Source organism: Styela clava, chromosome 8 (genome assembly GCF_964204865.1).
Source record: "Styela clava chromosome 8, kaStyClav1.hap1.2, whole genome shotgun sequence".
NCBI lineage: Eukaryota > Metazoa > Chordata > Ascidiacea > Stolidobranchia > Styelidae > Styela > Styela clava.
In genome coordinates this window covers 7,756,392-7,780,829 of record NC_135257.1, presented here as the reverse complement: position 1 = coordinate 7,780,829, position 24,438 = coordinate 7,756,392, and the positions used below count along the sequence as shown (strand labels likewise).

The 24,438-nt window shown below is 30.8% G+C and overlaps 1 protein-coding gene across 1 annotated transcript in view; it reads right to left on the bottom strand.

Moving 5' to 3' along the window:
- The window catches only part of LOC120345381 (rho guanine nucleotide exchange factor 28-like), an 82,616-nt gene extending 58,570 nt beyond the window's left edge, over positions 1–24,046 (bottom strand). The window contains exons 1-17 of the mRNA XM_078115248.1: positions 22,919–24,046; positions 22,029–22,179; positions 13,179–13,314; positions 11,839–11,999; positions 11,213–11,396; positions 10,310–10,440; positions 9,445–9,864; positions 8,840–8,995; positions 4,805–4,899; positions 4,405–4,533; positions 3,920–4,092; positions 3,332–3,410; positions 2,605–2,671; positions 2,093–2,103; positions 1,659–1,725; positions 1,025–1,061; positions 215–265 (exon numbers count right to left, since the gene is read on the bottom strand). Coding sequence (XP_077971374.1) covers positions 215–265; positions 1,025–1,061; positions 1,659–1,725; positions 2,093–2,103; positions 2,605–2,671; positions 3,332–3,410; positions 3,920–4,092; positions 4,405–4,533; positions 4,805–4,899; positions 8,840–8,995; positions 9,445–9,864; positions 10,310–10,440; positions 11,213–11,396; positions 11,839–11,999; positions 13,179–13,314; positions 22,029–22,179; positions 22,919–22,951 — 2,081 coding nt within the window. The 5' untranslated portion in view covers positions 22,952–24,046. The remainder of the gene's footprint in view (positions 1–214; positions 266–1,024; positions 1,062–1,658; positions 1,726–2,092; positions 2,104–2,604; positions 2,672–3,331; positions 3,411–3,919; positions 4,093–4,404; positions 4,534–4,804; positions 4,900–8,839; positions 8,996–9,444; positions 9,865–10,309; positions 10,441–11,212; positions 11,397–11,838; positions 12,000–13,178; positions 13,315–22,028; positions 22,180–22,918) is intronic.
- Positions 24,047–24,438: the final 392 nt, after the last annotated feature.

Sequence of the window (24,438 nt, the reverse complement as noted above, 5' to 3'; positions counted from 1 at the left end):
ATGTTCTAAAAAATTTCTAAATTCAAAAATTTACTATATCGAATATAATGACTTTGAATGAATCCAAATATTCGATTCGTTTCAGACATCCCTGGACTGAGGAATACTTATGTTCTACTGTGTGCTACATGCTATCAAGTGTGAATTGATTGTGCAATGAATATGGTGATTATATTATTTCTTGTTTATGATATATACATTCCAAATAACATACTCATGTTGACGAATGAGTTCTTGTAATGCCAGTAGAGAATTGCGCTGTTTTCTGCATAACGTATAATAGTAAATAATATTTTCAGAAACACGAATACAAAAAAAGGGGTAAATTTGAATAATTAACATGAAAATTATAAATTGTATAAATTTGGTTTTTGATATGTGAACAATACTGTCATCCAGAGGTAAATTATTTTTATTAGAATATCACATCACAACAATCGGGGGTTAGATGAAATTGTTCTGAAACACTGATTCACAAGGGAAAAATTGGCCTAAAAATTTTTGAAAACCAGTTTACATTTGGTTTTTGATATGTGAACAATACTGTCATCCAGAAATAAATTATCTTTATTAGAACATCACATCACAACAGTCGAGGGTTAGCAGAAATAGGTACTGAAACACTGATTCACAAGGTATAATAAATTTAACATGTAATCTTATATTGCATAGATCCAAGGTTAAATCTGAATCATGTGACTTCAGATGCAAACTAATTATTAACACATTAAATGTTTCACACAAATCTTTACTATTCAATATCCGAGCTTAAAAAATAAGGCTCATCCATAACTTCATTTTTCATAAGTATAAATAGAAGAGTAAAACATAATTTCTGTTGACATTTTATAAAACTGATATAAACAAGAACAAAAGTATCAATAGAACTACCGCATTCAAAAGCTAAATGATATGAAAGAATATCATATGGAAGCACCAATGACGAGCAAATCCCCAACCCAAGCAAATGATTCATTACTGTTAGCAGCTTCAAGTAAATCTAACAAAGTAAAAAAAAACTTACTCTGTGATCAGTCCTTCACTAATTGTAAACCTTCGATCTGAAACAAATGACGTAACATGAAATAATATGTAAAAATGTAGCTGAATACATGGTCAAATAATTGGGTTGATGAAAAAATGAAAACATTGAAAAAGGGAGGTTTCTTGAGTATTCACATAGAATAAAAAGAAATTGAAAACTTGCATCCCGTAGAATTTGGCGTGTATAATGATTTTGATACAATAAATTCGGAATCGAATTAAATTGCAAAAGTGTCCCATAGTGTGGACTAGGGAAACAGAAATACCTCATTATATCGTAAATAGAAGCTTTTTTCAGTAGGGTCAACATTTTGAATTCCCTGCAATTGGGGGTCGAAATTTCCCAAACTCAAAATGCATTAAGTTTACTAAGTGATCTTAACAGTCCATTAAAGTAACCTTTTCACAAAAAGGAACAAACTTACAAAAAAATTTTATATCAAAATTCGATTTTTTTGGTTATGTTTCATATATAACAAGATGAAAAAATAATGTTGCTTAATTTTGTGATAATGTTCGAATAACATTATCACAAAATTAAATAACCTTATTCTTTCAGCTTGTTATATAAAATAAGTATGCAAATCTTCATAAAAACATTGAAAATATTTCACCTGCTTCATTGATAGCATTATTATTGTTATTAACACAGAGGCTGATAGAACGTGCTTTGTTGTCTCTCTAATATAAATAAGACAGAAAAATGAAAAATTGCATAAAAAGGTAAAAACAAACACAGTATACCTTTCTGCAGGCAAAGTATGAAGATATCATAAAAACGACTTTAAAATAGGCAACACCTCTATAAATTTCGGAGATTTGAAGCAATTATTTTTACAAATCAGAGGAGTTACTGAAACAAAATCAGTGAACACAATTATTACATCATCTGTCATAATAAGTTAAATCTGCTCAATTACTTTAAATTAGTTATCAGGCATGTATTCCTTCCTCTCCCTTACACACTTGTTGATAAACAAATATTATTCAATATGAAAAAATTATTTTCAAATTAGTAAAAATTAATCAAATATAACATTTGGCTTACCGATTCAGGACCTGTAATTAAAACGAAAGAAATTTATGAAATAACTTCGAGAATAATATATCCATTTTGTTGTTAGCTAATCAAGATCATTTCTAATAAACACAAGTATTACTAATAAAATTGCAACAATTTTCATGCATATGAAACTATTCAAAGGCAATGAAAACTTCAGAAGATCCAAATTTAACACCATAAAGATATAATCAACCTACCTAACAAATTACCATAAAACATAACCCAATTCATCTTGCTGTATTACATTAACCAAGAAATAATTTTCTAAAGTAGATACATATCCAGAACACAGTACTACTGACTATCGTGGAGCAACAAACTAAATTATGACACACAAAATGAGGAATATCAAAAGCATCCTAACATTTTTACAAATATCCTAGCAACACGACTCATCTGTTTTTGTAGTGTGAAACACGCTTGATCTAACATATTTATACCAAACATTTTGAAAAAAATCTGGAATATGTTGGCATTAAAAATTAATCAATACCTACCCACGACAGCGAAAGCATTATTGTTGTGACGACGAACTCTTCTTATAGATGGTGATGTTATGGTATCCTGTGAAACATTCATTATTCAGTGTTACTATACATTACAATTGCAAAAAATGTTTTCAATTCAACTGGCCAAGCACAAACGATCAAAATTGTATTAAGTTTAATGCTACAACAATTAAATAAAAGTACATCTGTGACCAGTATATAATCATATCAAAGATGCTACAAAAAGTAGGGCTGGCCATAGATGATTCAACAATGCAAGAAATGGAGATGTGTATCTCAGTACTCGTGGAAGGGATGATGTCATATGTATGATTGAACAAAAACAAAACAAAGAATAAAAAATTAGGATGCAACAGATGCTAAATTAAGCTATGAATCACCATGTTGAAATCCTGAATTGTTCTACACCTATAAAGAACATTGCACAACACTAACAAAAGTTGTTTTAGAGAACATCCAAGAATGGAAACATTGTTTTAACTTGACTCGCTTGTCCGATAAATAGCCAAATGGATAAAGTATAAAATGTCCAAATTCAAGCAAATCGATGATTTTCATTACTGAAGCAGTATGGGCACTATAGCAAATTAGCATATAAATAGTGAGATCACAATCCATGAACATTTCTTGGTATGCATAAGCTGCAGTAATAACAATAGGCATATGATTATAATATGTGAAAATTTTCAACAAAAAGTTGTTTTTAAAGACTTACAGCCTGTTCTGCTTTCTCCTCTGGTGTTAGTTCTGTCATTGAATCTTTGTTCGAGAATTCATCACCTTGATAACTTTGGCTAAATAAAACACAAAATTCAAACGACTAAGCAAAGTCTTATTGCTATAGAATATAGATACATATCACATATTTGCAGCTCTAGTTATTAGCATGAAACTCAAAATGGGACAAACGATGTTTGTTCAGATACCTATCATCATGCTAAATCATAACAATTCTGATATTTTTGTTTTTGAAAGATTACTTTTGCTAAAACCAGAATAAGATAGGATTTTCATATTTATGCTGAGAAATGGCATTAAGTTGGCTTTATCATATGATGAACAACCGCCTCTTGTCCAGGCACTAGTCCATGGTATGAGAACAGTTAACATAAATTTCCATGAATCATCTCACTTTCCATTGGATTAGACATTAGAGCCTATGAACATGTACAATGCAATCAGAGGTGAGTTGGAGGGTGTGTTCTGAAGTCTCTCCACAATGTGTCGACCATAGAGCCAAACAACATAAAAATAGTATGTTTGGAAAATTCACAGAGAATAATACATTCAACTGTTAGCAAACCTTCTTTTATGTGAATGAACAATTTCGTTTCCTTTATTATCAGGTTTCAACTCATTTAATTTTTCAACAGAATGCCAACTGTGTGGTCGCTTATTTGGTGATGTTGGTCTCTCTTCCTCAACTTCTTCCTCTTGTTCCCAATCCTCAAGAAAGTGTTCTTCCTCAACAGGAATCTGTTTAAAATGTATATAACAGGATTAGATATTACCTATTTGTATATTTATAATAGTAAAATGTAAGGAAGCAAGGAGGAGGCAAAACATTAAACTCATAACTCTATTGTAAGTTAAGAGCACAATCAACTTGTGGTCTAAAGTTTGGGATAGTAGGTATGCTGTTTTTGCAGGTTGGAGACCTGTCATATTTCCAATCCAAAAAAAATTCAAGTGTTGAAATTATGCATGTCTTTTTGGCAAGTCAAATCCGTTTGACAAGTCCAACCTATTTATTCTCTATATGAGTAGAATATCTCCGAAATTACATACCTCATCTTGATTTTGATCCATAGTTATTAATGGAGGTGGAGGTGGGTCAGGTATATATAATGGAGATCTGTTATGTGGCTTTGATAACAAATCATCTGCACTTCCATATGTTTCAACAGGTGATTGAAACTAAAAAAAAATTAAATAAACATGATCAATAAAATATTTTGGTTTGTGTATGAAATACTTGATGATATGGATTCTTTTATGACTTGTATGGGCGTAGTAACGATGCAAAAGAATGTAATGAAGAGTCTGATTGAAGACAAAAGTAGTTTCCAGTTGCCACAGTTTACAATTAGACATAATCATTCGAAAAATGCTCCAATATACATATATGAAGTGAGATTACATCAAAAATTTGTATTGATCACAGATACCAAAATAAACGTGAACCAACCTCTGCATCAAAATGCTGAAATCCAACACCAGATGATATTGCTTGTCTACTTCTAGCTGCTGCAGGTGAATCAAAATTCTCAAGGTAGTCTGTGTCTGAAAAAATGTAGTAAATCGATGAAAATACTATTACATGTTATTAAATAATTACTAAAAAACTAAAACCATGCCTCAGACCCTGAGAAATCACATAAACAATTTTTATTACAAATATTGCGATTTTGAATATTCAAAGTTTATTCATCTCAGTCATATTTATGATACAAGCCATAATGATTTTTTAAGGCCACATCGAGGCAAATCACACTAGTATACAAATTTTCAAGAAATACGCGGGAATCCTAATTGTCATTCAGTATCAATGAGATGAATTGCTATCCAGTCTAAACATTCTACAAGCTCTAATAAATTCTAGTAGGCTATATGAGGCAGACTTCACATCTCTTTGTAATTGATGATTAAAATTTGGACATCAAGTAAAACCATGTACAACAATTTTTAAAATGTGTTTCATTTAGCTGCCATTGGTAGAAAGAGCTCGAACCATGTTTTAGAAGAAAGTCAGTTTGATCATAATTTCAACTTACCAAGAGAACTTAAACTGTGCGACACGACTAATGTTCTCTTTTTTTTAGAATAGCGGTATTTTCTACACCTAGACATTTCTTTCCTAATTCCTATCGACACCAAATCACACAGCCTAAATCTACCTAACCAACATGGAAATATTAAATCTAAGCGTAAAACCTCTGCCAGTTGAAAAGCGATAAAAACGTTTTAGACAGAGCCAGTAGACAAAGACAAAGTCTATAGTCAATGACGATCGATTCCAGCAACTCAAAAAGCACGAACATTGTCTCAAACTCTGAAGTGCCTCATGAGAGGTTTCAGGCTCTCAATCGATTTGGGGCAATAAGGTTCATATGTACGAACAACCAGGCTTGGACGAATGATACAGCAAACTGTCAGTGGTCATGTATAATCGATCGTACTTGAAAAGCATGTAAATGACTCAATCACATTTAATAACATACATGTTGCTTTATGTGGTTTTAGGACTCAAAAGCATGTTAAAATATATATAACAGCTTCACATAGAGTTCAACAAGGTGTACATGGCAGTCATGATTAGTAAAACAAACTATCACAAGATGGCACCAGAGTAACATTAAAATATGTCATTGATAATGTCTAATACTTTCTGTGATCAAATATGCCCTTCTGGCTAATTTATAGTATAATATAGCCTACTATACAACTACTGAAAAAAATTCCTTTTTATTAGAAGGCGCTGTGTGAATGGTTTTTAGAAACTAATTTTGATGTGTTTTGAAAATGCCTGAAACAATGCAAAATGGAATAAATTAATTTTTAGAATACATTCTTATAAAATATTTACATAATATCAAATAACAAATTTATCCGGATGAAGTCTTTAAATTTTGCTTGTAAGTATACTTGCAAGTTGCAACATTTTCGATGTCGATGCTAATAATTACTGGTAAGTTTAACAGACAAACAGTAGAATGGTGATTCTGTGTTTATTACTACACTATTTATTCTTATCAAAATAAAGTTCTCATCAAGCCAGAGAGACAGATGACACATTTTAATTTTAGAGTCCTTCGACAGGAAATGGAATGTTAAGTATACACCACATAGGTTTGTAATTACAATTAAACAGAAAGAAATTCGGTAGCAACAATGTGTTAAGCCCAAAATTAAACAAATCTGTAACTGTGAGATATTAACCCTTCATTGCCATAAAAGATTTAAAATCTAATCGATGGAATGATATGAGGTATCATTTTACCGCCATTGTTATTGCCTCTGAGTATTAGCAAAATATTTGATATCACATGAGCTCCGAGAGTGTCACTTCAAGGTAACAGAAGCAAGCGTAGTTTCGAATGGAAACCCAATCATGTTGCCTGTTACTTCATAAACCGAAGTTGCCCTTTATAATTCAAAATGTAAATAAAAGCAGAAGTAGGTGAAACTATTTCAAAATGAGTGGGAACCGACTTCAAGAGGTTATTTGTAACAACGATTAACAACCTACTATAAAAACAAGTATATGTTATGACAAAGAGAACTGAAATGAATACCCTCCGAACATATAAACTTGATTAAAAAATATATTCAATCCATATTGGAATCATTACTTGATATTATTAGGATAATATTTCAGCTGTTATCTGATTTTCCCTGCCAGGCATACAAAATAATAATAAATCGTTTCTAATATAAAATGTGATGGAAAGATATCCATATCTGAAAAAAATAATTTAAATGGAAATTTCTCTGATAAAAGCATTATACCCAGAATTGAGTAATGATAAATTTAACATAATGAAATCAGAGAAATGAGTATCCACTTGGTTTTCAATTGGGACAGCACTCGCTTACCGGTAATCTAAATTAAAAGCAAAAACTAATCAAGAGAACTTTGCATACTGACTTGGCAAAGGTTTAGAAATCGTATCCAAATGCATAATGTCAGAATTAGAAGAATGTTTGAATGAATGTTTCAAAAATCTAAAATAGAACTATTTGTACATTTGCATAATTAGGATTTGTATTTCAAATGTGAAATTATTTTGACTGGTATAATTACACAATACAGGTAATAATGTAACATAATGCAGTGACCCAAAGGGGTCTTGTCAATAATAGAGGATTATTTGAAGTACCTAACAGCATATATAGGCAACATATATAGGAGTAACGTTATCCCTATTTTTAGGTCAACAAAGACAAAGAAAATGGAGTATAGTGAATCGCCTCCAGAAATGTAATTGATACCATTTGATTAGGTTTCACTGTTTAGAGAGGATTACTGAATTGTCATTTACATCACAAGGATGCAAATCGTAAAGCAAGGGTTTTAAAATGATATAGTAGGCCTATTCTATGAATCAAGGTTGGTCATTAATTTCAATACAAAATCAAACAGGGGTTTGGTGTGTTAAAAACCACATAAAAGAGATGTTTTGAACTGAATTTGAGTCATCTCTAGGAATAATTCCAGTGAGACATATATGAAGAATCGGGTGTAACATATAGATAATTATACCATATTATATAAAACCCAAGTTTGAAAGTAGTTGAACATATAAAATTGGTATAAACAAGCGTGAGTAGATATACTCAGCCATGTAAGATACAATCTGGTTTCAAACCAAAATCAACCAAAACCAACTTTTTCAAGCGAGATCGAATGTAATCATAGCAAATGGACGAGATCAAACGATGCTTTAGTAAAGAATGCATATATTGAATTTTCAAAGAAACACTTGATTGAACCTAGAAGACCGATCTATTCTAGCTACACTTCTTTGAAATTTATACAACATTTAAAAATAATGGATGATAAAAGAAAAATGTAGCGTGAATCGACAAAAACAACAACTCTTTTGTTTAAATGTTAGAGGTATGTGAAGAATCATGATCGTTGTACACTATCCACATTCTTTGAGTAGTTATTAAGTAGCGAACACCACTTAATCTCACAATTTATCAAAATGACCATTGAACATTGTATACAATTCAATACGACATCACAAAACAGTCACTGCAAATATTTTTACAAGCCAATGATAATACGTTTTATATGAACTTCGGCCCAGATTATAACTATTTTCAAAATCTAAATGATAAAGGAAATATTCATTCGGTAGTTGGACTTCAAATTTATTTGAGTGATTCACTGAGACGGTATTACTTGAGAATAAATATTATAATATATAAACTGATGGTTTAACCGATTTTTGAAGTTTTCAATATTTCCATTCAAAGTGAACGATTCAGAAATAAACAAGACATGAAAAAATTTGCTGTCAAGTCAGTAGAGCAAAGCTTAAAATGATATTAGCAAAATTTCTCATTTATGGCAAAATCAGGATTTCAGTGCATTATAATTTTAGAACTGCAGAAAACTGAACATAAGCTCACTGATAAGAAACCTCATTTTTCATTTTCAATTATTGGTTTAAATGGTATAATAAAATAATTTTCCCTTTAAAGAGATCCTCACCATTTGATATATACGAGGAGTCTTGTCCAAGATTAGGGCAAGAATTACTGAGTCTACCAGCGTCCGCAGGACTGCTTTGTTTTAATCTTGCGATATCTTTTTGCCTAATATAGTGAATATCAGTGCTGATCTGTTGAAGATGACGAAGATTTCCTTCTGAAGTGAAAAAAAAGTCAATCTTATTCCAGTCACACTAGTCAAGAATAAACACTAGCAAGTAAAATTCTAATAGCATTTTGAGCTGTCACACATTGTCAATAAAAATAAGAAAGTTGGTAATTTTGAGAATTTTGAAAGAAAACTGATTATCGTTGCAATATCAAATTCCATACGATTCAAATCTAAGGAGATTTTCTCTATGATGTGGCAAAGTTCTTGCTTGTCAGTTGTCACACATTAAGCATCAAATTCAAAAGAATTTTGAGTTTACAAGTAATTATGCAACAATAAAAACTTGTTTAATTGAAATACTAATGACTTCACTTTATCGCAACATTCCGCATACAGTTCCCGTTTACCTGTTCTATAGATTGTACATAGTCAGGCATAGTTGGAACTTTGAACCACCTGTACTTGAGAACAGCCACACTCTTGTTTCAACTTACCTAATATCTCTTCTTCTATTTCTTCATCTGGATTTATATTCGGCCCTTGAAATAGTATTGCATCCCCTTCTGAATAGTCGATAGAATTTGGCGAGAAATAAGAACTGGTCTCGTTTTGAGTATATTCCAAGTGATCACCGTTTTCTACACTATCATACTCATAATCGAGATATAATTCTTTCGGTTTTGGTGGAACTGGAGGAGGGAGTTCCACAAAGTCTGATGATTCGTCCTCAGAACCCCATGTTGCATTTGTTGTGTTTGTGACTTCCAAGCCAGCTGGAATATCGTAATTTCCATTGTGTACTTTGTCATCAATGTTGTTGCTGTTGTTGTGATTTTCTTCACTGTTTTTTATTGACTCTGGTTTATCAGGTGTAGGAGGTGGATGATCACGAACAATTGCATCAATTTCCTCCTCTATAAAACGTTATATGATAATTAGAATAGTGTTTTGTACTTTTGCTTCATACGAAGCCCAGAGAATTATAGACCGACTCTTTCCCATTCTGCATATCCAATGAAATTTGTAGTGATAATAAGGCAGGAAAAGACCATATAGGAACAACCATTGATACATAGAATCTACTATTACGTTATCAACGAGAAAATTTATGTCGCCATGATTTGGTAGATGGACATGCGAATTGACTATGGCAAATTTTCATTATTGCATTGTAATGCTGCACAATAAAGACTAATTACAAAAACAGATATTTGGTGTTGAACTCTTGGAAAAAAATTAAGACATATAATCCTAAAACGTTCTTAATAAGGGGTTCTTGTCAAATACAGTACATCTATTGAGCATAATAAAAACAATATAAAATGATATAAGAGAAAAAATATGATGCATTAAACTTACCGATAGGTGGAAAATCTCCGTTCTGCATTTCTGTTGATGTTGTTACTGTTCCAAAACTGTGACGTTTTATTGTAGTTGATTGTGTCATGCGATGTGTACTTTCCCAACGTATTACCCCGTGTGCATGAGGACTATAAAGAACAAAAATCATTTGAAAAAAATGGAACTTAAAATCACCATTATTGAGATCATAAAAATGGTTATTGACGACTTATAAAACAACCAATTTGGCACCAATACTATTAAAATGGCTGACATCAATGGTCCAATCAGGAAGTAATACAGGAAATTGTAGCTCACAACAAATTTGCAAACTTAAAATCTCATAGTGTTGATAATTTACATATTGCTATGCCCAATTATTATAGATCAAAAAGTTGATTCGAGTTGAAGAAGCTGCAATCCATCCAAATGAAGGTTTGGCGGAACAGAAAATTGCAACAGTTACACATATGCCCCAAAAATCAATAGTTTTAGGCCTGGTGATTAAGGTGCTTGACTATCAACTATGTCAGCATTGCTGGTTACACATCTCGACTTCAAATCACATGCCAAATACCTTACCCAGAGCGTAATGAATTGGGTAGGCAATGCTTATTAACCAGAAAGATTCTGGGTCCAGTTGCTTCTTACATATCATTAGATCTTAATGGCTCCTGTTACAGGGCCCTGTTCAGAGCAGAAGGGGTGAATGATCATCATAATATAGAATAGTACACTTAAGATTTAATTTGTGCGAACTAAAATATTTTGAAATTTTAGCTTCTGTATTAACAAAATATTTATAAAAAAAAAATGATCATAAACAATTTAAAAAAAGGAATATAAGGTAAGAGAACAATAATAGCACTCTTTGTCCTACAGTTTGAAATTCATTCAATTAGGAACTAGAATCAAGCTTACTCGGTTATTAAATCAGCAAGTCCGTCGTAACTTTTACTACGAGCAATATTTTTGGCAAGTTCATTGTGTTTGTTGCGAATCTGTAAACATTCAGCAGCTCCTCTCTTTTCCAGCAGCAATGTGACGAAACTTGATAATCCGAGCCGAGCAGCGAAATGGAATAATGTTTCTCGAGGAATATCAACTGAAAATTATTAATTTTGTTCAATTTCTAACAAAGGCATCAAATGAATATTATTAATAATCAAATTCTCTCATCACTGGTAACTAAGACTGATTTAGAATTTTATTATTTCTATTTTTAAAGGTTGTAATTCAGGCAATTGTTAGGTTATTTTTTCTAAATAAAAAACCTGAAGCTGATTAAGTATAGCAAATATCATAATTTTACTCCACATGAAATCTATTCACAGAAATTAAAATGATCTAAAATCATGTAGAAAACATTATTTTTTTTTAAACAAACTATAAACTAATAAAATTTAGAGCCAATTTAATATGTAGCACGATGCCAAAGCCACACCACAGACATACCGAACAGTGTTTGAAAGCATCAGAAAGAACGAAAACCTTTGATGTTTATGAAAAGTAGTCAAGGAAAAATTAGTAAAGGAAAGTGAACAAACCAGTGGTTGGATCTCCCAGTAAATTCCAGGTTGTAGGAAGAATAAGATGTTGAAATGCACTGGTCAATCTCTCATCTAATGTAGGAAAATTTTCATCGGCGAGCGAGAATTTTGGACCTCTGATATAATCCCAATCTTCTAACGATTCCAAATCATGAACGCTGAAAAAGTAAGAAAAGATTGGACGACAGACACTATTTATTTATTCAAAAACCAATCAATGCCAAAAATATTCTTCAACCAGTTTTAGTTCAGGAAATAATATAAAATGCCATATCCCAAATACAATGAAGTGAGAGGTCATTAATTTTTATTGTCCATTATTATTAATTTCAACATTGTCACATATGTATTTTTAATTCAAAATATTATGCTTTGAAACATAAGCATTGAGCAATTAGGTAATAGTGACTACATTGTTACAACAGCCAAATACATAATTATATATTAATCCTGTCTAATCCTTTATTTAAAGAAACTCCAGGGGACCATGTTAAGGATGACGAATCATAGTAATATGGGAACACAAACATCCAAGGAGAGCATAATAATGAGCTACCCGTCACTATGTTTAATTCTTGTTAACTGATACGGAAAATTATAAAAAATAAGAGATCAGGAACACGGGAAGATACCTAGTGGCTTCATAACAAATACCTTAATTAAATAAATTGATAACGATATATTAGGTTCAGAATTGTAAAATGAAACAATTTATAATGCCCTAACTGATGTATAATGCACTAACTTTATTTAATTTAATGACCAAGGAGGCAATAATAATATTAATGGAAGAAGCTGAAAGTAATAAATGTGAAAAGTACATAGGAAATAATTAATCTTGCTTCAAAAATTCAAACAAAGATGATCCTTGCCAAATAGATACAATGAGGAATGGCTTTTAATAGTCTTAAACTAATTTAGTAAACTTAAAATTAACAATGTTAAAAATGTTAGTTATTAAGGTATAAAATGTTTGCATTCTCTAGTAATTTCATAGCCATCAGAAAGATTAAACGCATTATTATTATAAACAATTTAAATACTGATGTAACTTTCGCACATAATCAAGAGCAAATATGAGATTTCTAACTCGATATCTTTCACATTTCGTTTTGATATTAATTCTAAGTAAAAGGTACCAATTTATTAGCAAAAAGTAAATCATGTTGGCAAACTACAATTATCATTTTAAGTTCACAAATCTTGAATGTGAGGAATTTATAAATGAGTGACCTCAAAATATTTCTGGCATAGAAAAATTATTCACGACCACCAAGTGATTCAAGAGCAGCCACACATCTTGAGTGCATTCGACCGTAAATAAAATTTTAACAAACCTGTCCGCAAGATATCTAGCTAGGTAACACGTCTGATCAAGATAATAGGTAAATGGTTCTTGGGCAAGAGTTCTGCAACTTCCACCATGTAGTTTTATAATTAAACTCAAAGCAACAATTTCTGGTGGTTCATGGTCTGTAAAATATAAAAAAAATTATGGTAAAGAGAGACGAAGTAATAAACTAGTATATAAAAAAGATATTTTGTAGCAAACTACAGTTATTTGACACCATGCAGCGTGTGTAAAGTTACCTTTAAACCATTTTAACAATATAATTACAATCAAATTCTTTCAAATACAATCTAAAATAATATTTTTGAATATTCAAAAATAAACTACCTAAATCATTTTTAACAAAAAATTCACATAAATTATATTTAATAAAGCAGAACGCTATTTCTTTTAATAATATCAAATCTTTTCTACAGTTTCAGAAGTTGATCTAGGTTTATTTTTGAGTCCTACTATCAGATATCAATTACCGTACTCAAAATGACGAATTTTAGTATGGGCAATTCTGAATTATTACCAAATTAATTGCCTATATTTAATGTAACAAATTCATATGTATTCAATCATAGCATATTCGATTCGTTTTGGACATCCTCGCATGTTGTACAAAAAAAATTATAATCTCAAATTCAAGTAATAGGTGAAACAGTAAAGTGTTTGCTGCAATGATCTAGTTATCATCAATCAGGTTTTTGAAAAGAACTGCCCCCATCTACTGGTAATCGTAACTGCCTCATCAAATGTATATATCACAGGTAAGCTTAGTCAAACTGGAATGATCCCTTTTTTTCTTATTCAATGACCAGTAACCTCTTTATTTGATAAGTTGAAAAACTAAACAGCCATGAAGCACATTCTAAATAACGAATGAACAAAAAATATACAATTTACTACTAAACATTAAATAACAACTATCATTTATTCATTGTTTTGAAGAAATTATACAATCTTTTTCTGAATCACACTATAATGGTATTATAACAAAACTATTAATATTATTATTCCATCAAACACACAGGATAATAGCACAAATATAGTCAGTGGCTGAAATAAATAAGGTTATAAGTCATTCAATTATACACAAATGTAGGATAGCTAATTATCAATATAGACGAAAGTATATATGAAATCCATAAGACACACCTGCTCTATATTCTAACAAAGCTTAAAATGAGACATGAATAAATGGACCCAAATCAACTCCTCAATACAGCACTCGGGCATAATGAGAATTGTTAATAATTAATTAGTTAAGAAAAGACAAATATTAACCTCTTGACCAAACAACTGAAGCGATAAAAATAACACCCTTCAATTCATAAGCAGCTGCCTCAATATAACCTTGAGTGTCTTAATTGAGATTCTACAAATAATCTGAAATGTCTCATTACCATCTATAGAATTGATATTTACAGTTTACTTTATAGTATGTTTATTCATGATTTCATGTAATGAGATATATAGCTGGAAGAATTGAACAATTTGGGATGCTTCTCAAATAAGGTGGCTAATTCCTTATTTATCAGACACTTGTGCAGTGACTTGTTATAAGCAAACAGCTCATAAAATAAGTTGTAATATAAAAAATAACAGTAAACTAAAATGAATTCACATCATTTAAAATGCCTAATTATAATTGATTGTTTTATATTTAAATCTCAGACAATAAGTATAATAATTAAAATCTTTTGTAATTCCAGTACCCAGTAGCATACTCTATGAAACAAACCCATAACATGAAATATATAGACAACGCTTGCTTACAAATTATTTGACCAACTCTTCTGTAAGTCTAAACCTAAACTGAATAGTGAACAGGATACTAGAATATTTTAGTGTTCTAAAATAACAAAAAAGTTACGTCAAGAGATTGAAACAGATAAAGTTTGCTTTGTGTCACATTTGTAAGTGTCTGTGTGGGATGTTGCCTGGACAGCATATATAACCTATTGTATTTATAGCATGAAATAATTTCTACAACCACAGTGTTGAAGTAAGATGAATAACACAGCATGATATGGCAATACAAATTTAAAAGATATGAAGAATTTACGGCGCTCCAGAAGTATGTGTGCCAATATGGAGGTAACTAATTTTGTTCGCCTACTTTACATCAAGTTGTGTGGAGGAACGAAAGCCTATAGGCAGGAGGTATATTCACTTGGCTAACAAACAATCCCTGAACTCGTAAGTCGTGATAGAAGTAAAAAATTAGGAAAATCGGAATAAAATTATGGCCTCACATGGTAAGCATACTAAGGGACCCAAATGGGAGTACCGAATTTTCTATCATAATCAACCAAGTCTTGTTAAAATATGGTAAGGTAATTGGAATAGTGGCTCAAATTAGTTATTAACAAATTTCATGACAGCAAAATTATTCGGTCAGCATTTATTTTAAAAACCCTGATTGCTATTAAAAAAATATTTTGCACAATTATTTATTTAAAAAGTACAATACTAAATTAGCACTGACAGTTTCATGTTCAACTCATTACTTCATAGTTCAACATGGTTCATAGCAAAAAAAATATTAGTATTCCTACAAGGTATATTATGATATGGCTATTGATTAATTCATTCATTTACATGATTGATCAGAAGTTCGATGATTATTCGAAAACAGCATTGTCTGTATAAAAATAATAAGAATTTCAATACATTCCATTCTAATTTCCTTGTCAGATGCACTCACTTGTGCTCTCATTACAGCGACAATAAGACAAATTGATATAACTTGAAAGCAACCACAAAGCACCACAGTCTATTGTAATTTTTACACCATCTGTCTTGGGGAAAAACACAATAGAGGGGTGGTATAATATTGGACAAACTTGAAACAAGAAAGCCGTTTACATAAGATGAAATAATTCAAGTTGTGGTGACCTTGATGACAATTTATTGCCCTTTAGTCAAGACGCGGGATGTGATTCTCAGCAAATCATTAATGCTGGTAAGGGTAATACAAAATTTTATGATATATGAAATCTATAAAATAGGCAATTTTTTATTCAATGATTTTATTGTGTAGTGGGAACCACAATTTAATTCCAATATTGATTCGATTGAAAATGATTCGATTTAATATATTACAATAGGAAAGGGGTACAAAATGAAAAAAAGGCACCACTAGTTTTGAAATAATTAGTAATTCATTATTATCAATCAAAATAGGTACCGGTATATATCGGTGTTTAAAAATATTTATCATATGGTCGATAAATGATCAAAAAACAGCCCCTCTAGTGCGATTGATTCACGAATGGTAGATTTTTTTTTTTAAGAAGTGAAATATAACTTGTTTTTGACCAGTGAACTAACATGATAAAATTGACATCTTATTACTGAATCTGATCATGTTTGATTTGATACATGCAAAAGACCAATCACTATCTTGACAGTTTAAGTCAGAACAAAGCAGGTAGAACCATTATGTGAGCTTAATCATCGATTTACAACCAAATTAATGTAAAAAATTGAATTAAAGCTACCATTGACATAAAGTAGTCTTAATACTTACTTCCTTCGCTAGAAATGGTTGAATGAGTAATCAAAGAACGGCATCCAACCATAAAAAGCTGAAGGGTAGCTATGTTGAACTACTGTTTTGAGTAATAATAAAAAGAGTCCAGAACAACTGGTGCAGTTTCAACTGTGTGTGAGGGTATAGGCAAAGCTATACAACATAAATTCTGCCAAAAATATTTCACCACTTATATTTTCAGTCCTTAAAAACAGACATATGACAGGTGACAGGCATCATGACTGAAAAAGAATAGGGGGTCTATAATGGACTCAAATAAAAGTAATAATATATGGCTGAAATTATAAAAACAAATGAATTTCCATGTTACCAGATCTTTTTCACACAAATATACTGTAAAATCACAAACATACCTTAACTACATTATCAATTATTGCAAACACTACAATTTTTTGAATATAGCGTTCAATGACCAGAATTATTTCTCATGATCCCACAACTAAGTCATTGCTCCGATAGACATGATTAAATTTAAAAATTTGTTTCGCTGAAACCACACAATATATTTCGAACATTTCTTTCAAAGCTGGCGACATATCATAGGAAAGAGTATAATCTTGAAGTCAAATTTAAAAAACTTTGGTACCACACTGAGTTCGTCAATTCAAAACTTACTTCATTTTCTCACACAAACTGAAATTATTCCAAGACACAATTCCGAAGAAAACTGTTAACTTTCTACATGTCTATGAATCTAGTGAAGATTTATTCTTGTATGAAGCAATAAGACAGAAAACATGTAATTGAATTTTAATTCTGTGAATATATTCTTGTCATATCCAATAAGATTGCTAAATTTACCAACAATAATAATACAATAGTATATACCGTAATAGTTTTGAAACTTACACACATACGATATATTATAAGAGACATAAACATTGAGACAGGAAATAATATTTAAATCCTAATTTTGACCCATTAATGCAAGGTAAACTTTGACATAATTACTATACTGAGGTTTAATTGTAGCAAACAACAGGACTTCGTTTGCATTACAAGCAATTTCACAATTTCAAAGATTTAGCACACATCTGCTAAAAAGATTAGGAATGTTGAATAAACTACGGTAGGTCTATTAGCTAAACGAAGACAAATACATTTCCTATTATTATTCAACAAATTAGATTTGGGATTTCATTTAATTTACTTGGTGCTCCTGAAGTATGCACACCAAGATGTGGCACAACCTGAACCCTAACCTGGTACACATACTATGTTCAGGTTGTGCACCATCTTAATGCGCATACTTCAGGAGGTCTATTTACTTTATCGATTTGTAGCGTGATGCAAAGAATCAGTCTGAAAGGGTTTGCGTGCAAGTGGAACATTTCATAAGTTGAGTGAAAATTTTTCAGTAATCATACAAGATAGTACAATACTTTAATAAAATTTAATAAATACATTATTAAACACACAATTTTATACAATACCAAAAGTATCATATGATCACTCCTAATAAGGCTACAAACAAGCAGCCTCTAATGCATAACAAGCTTGTAGTTTTGGAATGAATGTGCAGATGCTTTAAAATTCCATAATATTACACATTGTGTGGGTGATCAGCATGAAAATTATTCATCAGAGTGTTAGGTCTAGTAAATATCCAGTAGACATATACAAGGATCAGGAAAATTGAGGTTCACGGGCCGGATACAGCCCACCTAAGTGTTTTACCTGACCTGCTTGTGCCTGTAGAAACTATATTGTATTTGTGTTGAAAATATCAAAGAAAATAATGATTCAATAGCTAAAATATAGACTGTAAATCCCCACATATTATCTGCACCTGAATATAATGCGTCACTTGGTATATATGATTGTGCTAATTGGTACACTAGCAGTTTGTTGTACATTGGCTGTTACGCTAGTTATTTGTAAAGGACCTGTTTTTATTCATAGTTTTATATTGGGTTTTGGGCCTCCTCCTTTTGAGTCTACAATCTGTAACTGGCGCACTCAGGAAAGTAACTGCCCACCCCTGACATAGATCAAGCAAGTAACATATAGCTTCCAGATTGAATAAAATATTACTTGTACAAAATGATAGTGAAAAGTTTGGAAGCTTATATAACAAAAGAAAAACAGTTATATGAGTTAAATATTCAGCTTCAAAGTATTACTATTATTAATAAAATTCATATAAAAAGATCATTCGTATTCAATATCTGAAACAAGCCCAAAAAAGATATCCAAAGAAGGTGTTCATAAAAATGAAGAATCAAGTCAATTCCACCACTTATTTATCAGTACACATGAGAAGATGATAATCTCAATTCAAAGCATTCCTTTCTTTGCCAACTTATAAAATTAGGTCACATCTCATCTTTTACTTCTGTCTTATTATTAATGTAATTACATGCAATATTACAAACACATAAATGTTTGAAAACGCAGATGGATATGTTTTATGATTTTAAAACATTCTAACAAGAATACAGCATAGTATTCAGATAATCAGGTTCATCATATTCCACGAAAAACAATCATTTTAATCAAACAACTTCTTATTCATTGTAATAGGATTACTGTTCAAACCAATTGACTACCACAATCTAACATTCTTTTATTAACAGGATTAGGAAAAGTCAAGAGCTTAATAATAAAGAGGAAAAGTCTAGACCTGCCGTCTTTCTAACTTGATTATGAATGATGATCAAACAATGGTGTTGGTCTTACACCTAATAAATGAAACAAGATGACAGGAGACAATAAACAATACATCAGTTTGAATGAGAGATAAATTGTTCAAAAGTGGTTAAACAGGATTTATTCTACATCGTGTGTATTCAGAGTTATAAGGAGAGAAGTCAATATATGAATAGCTGTGTGTTCTAGAATCTTCTTCAAAACTATATTAGATTTCAATATCAATTTAACAAAATTTATTTATTTTAAATTAGAAAAATGATTTCATTACAAAAAAAATTAATAAAAAAATTTTTTTTTTTTTCGTTTCAAGTTACACGAATTTTGAATTTCAGTTAAATATTTCCTTGAATATCCCTGTGATAATATGCTGCTAAATCATCCACAATTATAAGTTATCATTAGCAGTTGGAGCTTTCCAAACCTATAAGCTTAGTATAAGCAGAATAAAAGCAGTCATTCATTTTTTCCTGGTTTACATAATCCTATACAACCTCATAACCACAAGTATAAGGTGCCAAACAACCTGAAAATATTCATGTTAATCCTCGAAAAGACAGTCATTTTTGTGATGCAAATTCTAAATGAGAATACACTCTTCAGCATAAAAATGACGATGAAATTTATGCCAAAAATTCTCTATTATATCTATAAAACTAAGTCAAAAAACTTCAGTCTTCAAACATTCAAATTAATCCTTTTTCACAATTTCACAAAGTCTGTTTGATACACCTGACAAAAATATGATCCCAATATACAAATTGATATTATATGAAAAAATAAAACTTGATGAACCTGAATAGAACTCAACCTTCTTTATAACTGAATCCTGTACCATGGCATTGATACAATCTAACTACTGTGAAAGACTTAATCTCAAACCTGTCTCAACTCTCAACCACAAATACTGAATCATTTCCAATAAAAGTTATCATCCAAGCCTCCGGCATGTTAATAAAATATGACACTGTAAAAATTTATAAAACATGAACCTGAACTTTAGAATGACACTTGCCAAACATTTTCTTTGTTTTAATATAACCACAGGCAATTAATACTATAAGTCAATCAATTCAATATAACAGCATACTCTATGTGTAGGTTTTTTTAGACTGAATTCCTTTTACAGTTGAGATTTAGAAAATTGACTCCAAAGAATCCTAAAACAATATATATGCAGTATGCACAGGACAGGATGAAAGATGGGAGTGGGAACAAATACATGACTTGTGTCATATTTGAGGTGATTTGCAACTTGAAGTGTAGTTTTGCATCAAAGCAGTTTAACTTATGAAAAAGATAAACTAGTCTACCAATACAGACGGTATATATACAACGTGGTCGCTAGAAAAGCAGAAAATTTGAAGGTCAGATGAGATCACGAATAAAATGCTCGCTTACTCATTTCTTCTTTAATTAGTTTTAATTTCTTTTAGGTTCTAGGTTGTTTAAGTTTGATGAATGTTTCAGCGAGCATCATTTTCTTGTTTATTTCCGTAACAGTTACAAATCAGTAATAAGTTATTAACAATGGCGTTACAATTAGAATTTATGCTGCGGCTCAGACACTTTTTTCGCTCAGACAGATATTCAAGCGGGTTGTAAACATTGCCTTTTTTCTGGTAATTTTGCGTGTTATTGTCAGTTTTAGATTTTGTTTGGATAAAAATGATAGTTTTGAACATGTGAGCCACTTTGTAAGCGCCAACTCTCCAAAAATACTCACAAAATCAGCATTGAAAATTTTGCAATGATAAAGTATAGTCTCGAATCTTTCAGGGGTGAAGAAAAATCCATACCTATGAGGTTCTATTTGATTTCTATTTTGAAACCAACATCATGAAAGAAGGCGTGAAACAACTTCCAGACTTGGAAAAGAAAGTGATTATTCTTTTCAAAAGTTAAAATCCGATTTGGGGACTGACAAGAAGTCTAGCTGTGTTACCAAATTTTTTTTTCTGGTTTCCCAGCGACCCCCCTGTATATATACTCCAGAGCAGATTGAAAATAAAATGAGATCTGGTAATTGATTTGTTTGCAAATGTAACTAATATTATCTATTGTTGATAATTTCTCAGAAACAAAAAATTATTAGGAAATCACAAAAAAGTTTTTTACAAATTTAGGAGTTGGACATAATTATATACTGCAACTTTATAAACCGTGAATACAATCATTCAATAAATCCTGATGGGAAAATTGTTTCAACAATGATTCAAAATAGTGGCAATTCAACAAAATTGTGACATCCCATACAGAAATGCTATCTATGAACATAGCTATAGTAGTAACACTGAAACATGACAGAAATTGTTGAAATTATGTCAAGTGGATACTACAATTCTAAAAACGCCAAAACTTCTAGCAAATCAGCTCAGTGGACAAAAAATGTTTATCCACGATTTCATTAAAAAAACGATAAATTTTTAGACAATTATGTTGAAATTTGATATTTTAGTTATCGCAATTCACAACTACTGTAAAATATGAAATTTGATGCCTCATTTCATTACAAGTGGCAAAACATTATGTAGTCTAGTCCCTATGTAGTCACGACTCCAATCAATGGTTGCAGTGAATAACAAGTCATAAACAGTCTGTATGCTTATGTTAAAAATTTAAACTTCATAAATAATTGCTTACCTGGTATAACAGCCTCTAATTTTCTACCCTCATCAGTTATCCTTGCTTCAGTAACTTGTCTTTGCTTAGATCCATCAAACACAAGAAAGAGTCTGGCAAATTCAGGTATCTCTATATCAGCATATATTTCAACTTCAACCAGTCCGCCACCCTATAGAAGTTAAATAATTCTAGTAACAACCTATACAGGATAGTTCATCGAAAATAAACCATAGAATGGATACAACATACAACAATAATATTATTCCATATATACCGTATATATATGGGGTGTCCATAAAGTCTTAAATTATATTTAAATTGCAAAGGGAATTTATCAATACCATATATTGTATTGGCCCGCACAGATGTATTAAATGAAGTAAAAATACTTAAACAATTACTGATTAAAAAACAACACCTGGTTGAGATATATTGAGAACTGACTTCATAAGAAAATTGAAATTGTAAAGGGACTTTATGGTCACCCAACTTCACCAGAATTAATAATACATTGAAGGTAATGCATGTCGCACTACACTACCAATGGAAGATAATTAAAGCAATACCATAAAGCTTAATAAATAATTTAGTTAGTTGCTTATTAATTTATTTAAAAAAAAGATTTATGTCAGCATTCGGTTCAGTTGTATAAATGTATTACAGGACATTCAATTCAGTCAATACCCAGTCAAGGCTCAAGAGTTAAGTCAATTCAGTCAAAATATGATTACCTTCATTAAAATCATTCATTCATATTCTGAATAGTAGTATTTACGATAACTATGGAATGTAGATGACAACAATCAATTTCTAACATATATTCTGAATCTTACATTAAAAATCATATATCATATCATTCTTTTTACACTTACAAACTAGAGCTACATAAATTACCATAAAATACTTACATATACTGGAGCAGATGTAGGCGATGTATCCATTCTAAATCTAACAATATCTAAAAAACACAAAAATCTGAAATTTATTCTACTGTTACTGTAAGTCTGTTTGGTTTCAGAGCTCAATATTCATTCTTCATAACATAAAACAAGAAATAACCTCAGGCCTTCACCAAAGAACATAAAACTTACTGCATCATACAAACAGTCAAATTTTAAACTCAATCAACTTTAATTACCCTGAGCTGCCATCAATTATAAAATACAAGAAGAGAGATTCCAAGCACAGTCATAAATTCACTTTGAAGTGCAATTAAACTACCCAACAGTCCTGAGGGAGTCATAAAATCTCTTTTCCCTGAGGGACAATAATGCAAGTAATTACACCTTGTAAGATGAATACAACCAATGTATTAATTAACATATTTTCTAAGCAAATTTGTTTCAAAATAGATTCTACTGAAAATGTGTGAAATAAAATTGAGTATTTCTAACAACTTTGGTATGTGCTAATGTGAAATGGTCACACCAGACGGTTCACATCTGTTCACGGCACATATTTAAAAAAAAGGGTAGACCACACTTTATATTGAATTGCTTCAAACTTCAGTCAATTCAAATTTTCTACTGAATCAATGAATAATGACCAACCTAACCCAGCACCTCTATGAGTTGGTACTAATCCCATTGAGAAGTAATAAATACATTATGACACGAAAAAGCATTGATATGTAACAATGAAAATATCAAAACAATACTTCAGCAATCTTTATTATTCCTATTCCAGATATATTTAAAGGCCTTAAACCAGAACACAAACAAAGACCATTCATAATTATTCAAGCATATCGAGTGTGGGAGAAAACACAAAGACAAGTAGAGTCACTATAATTAAATTGTTCATCAATACAAGTACTTGTGAAAATTGCTATTCTACGAGTCTAGTTAATACGAATGAAAAAAAAAAATAGGTGAGACCCAATGATATCTAAATTGAGATGAATATCCAAATTATTTTCATTTATTTTGGCAATTCATCGATAGGCTATGCTAAAAGGCTTCAAAAGGGGTGCCATTTTTTCTTCCAAATGTGTGATAATAAGATATTTTTGGACATAAACTACCGTTTTACCCAATTTATATTACTTTGAACAAAGAACATTCACAGATTATTCTATATTAAAATGAATAAATTTAATAATTCAAGAAGTTAAACAGTGTTTTTTTCTCCGTCATTAACAGTAAGTAGAAATTATCTGATTGTTGAATGTTTATAAACAACATGAGCCAAATTTTCAAATTGAAATGTTCTAAATTGTTCTTAAAAATAACCATACACAGTGAAATTTGAGTGTATTTAAATATTCAATTAATTTCAGACATTTTTTTCATTTCTACATACTTCACATAATTAATTTCATTTTTTCAAACCTCATATTTTCAAACATATACTACTATCTAGCAATTCTCTCAATGAGAAAGAAAAAAACATAATCCTGTAAGATTGGGAACCAATAGAATAATTCAAA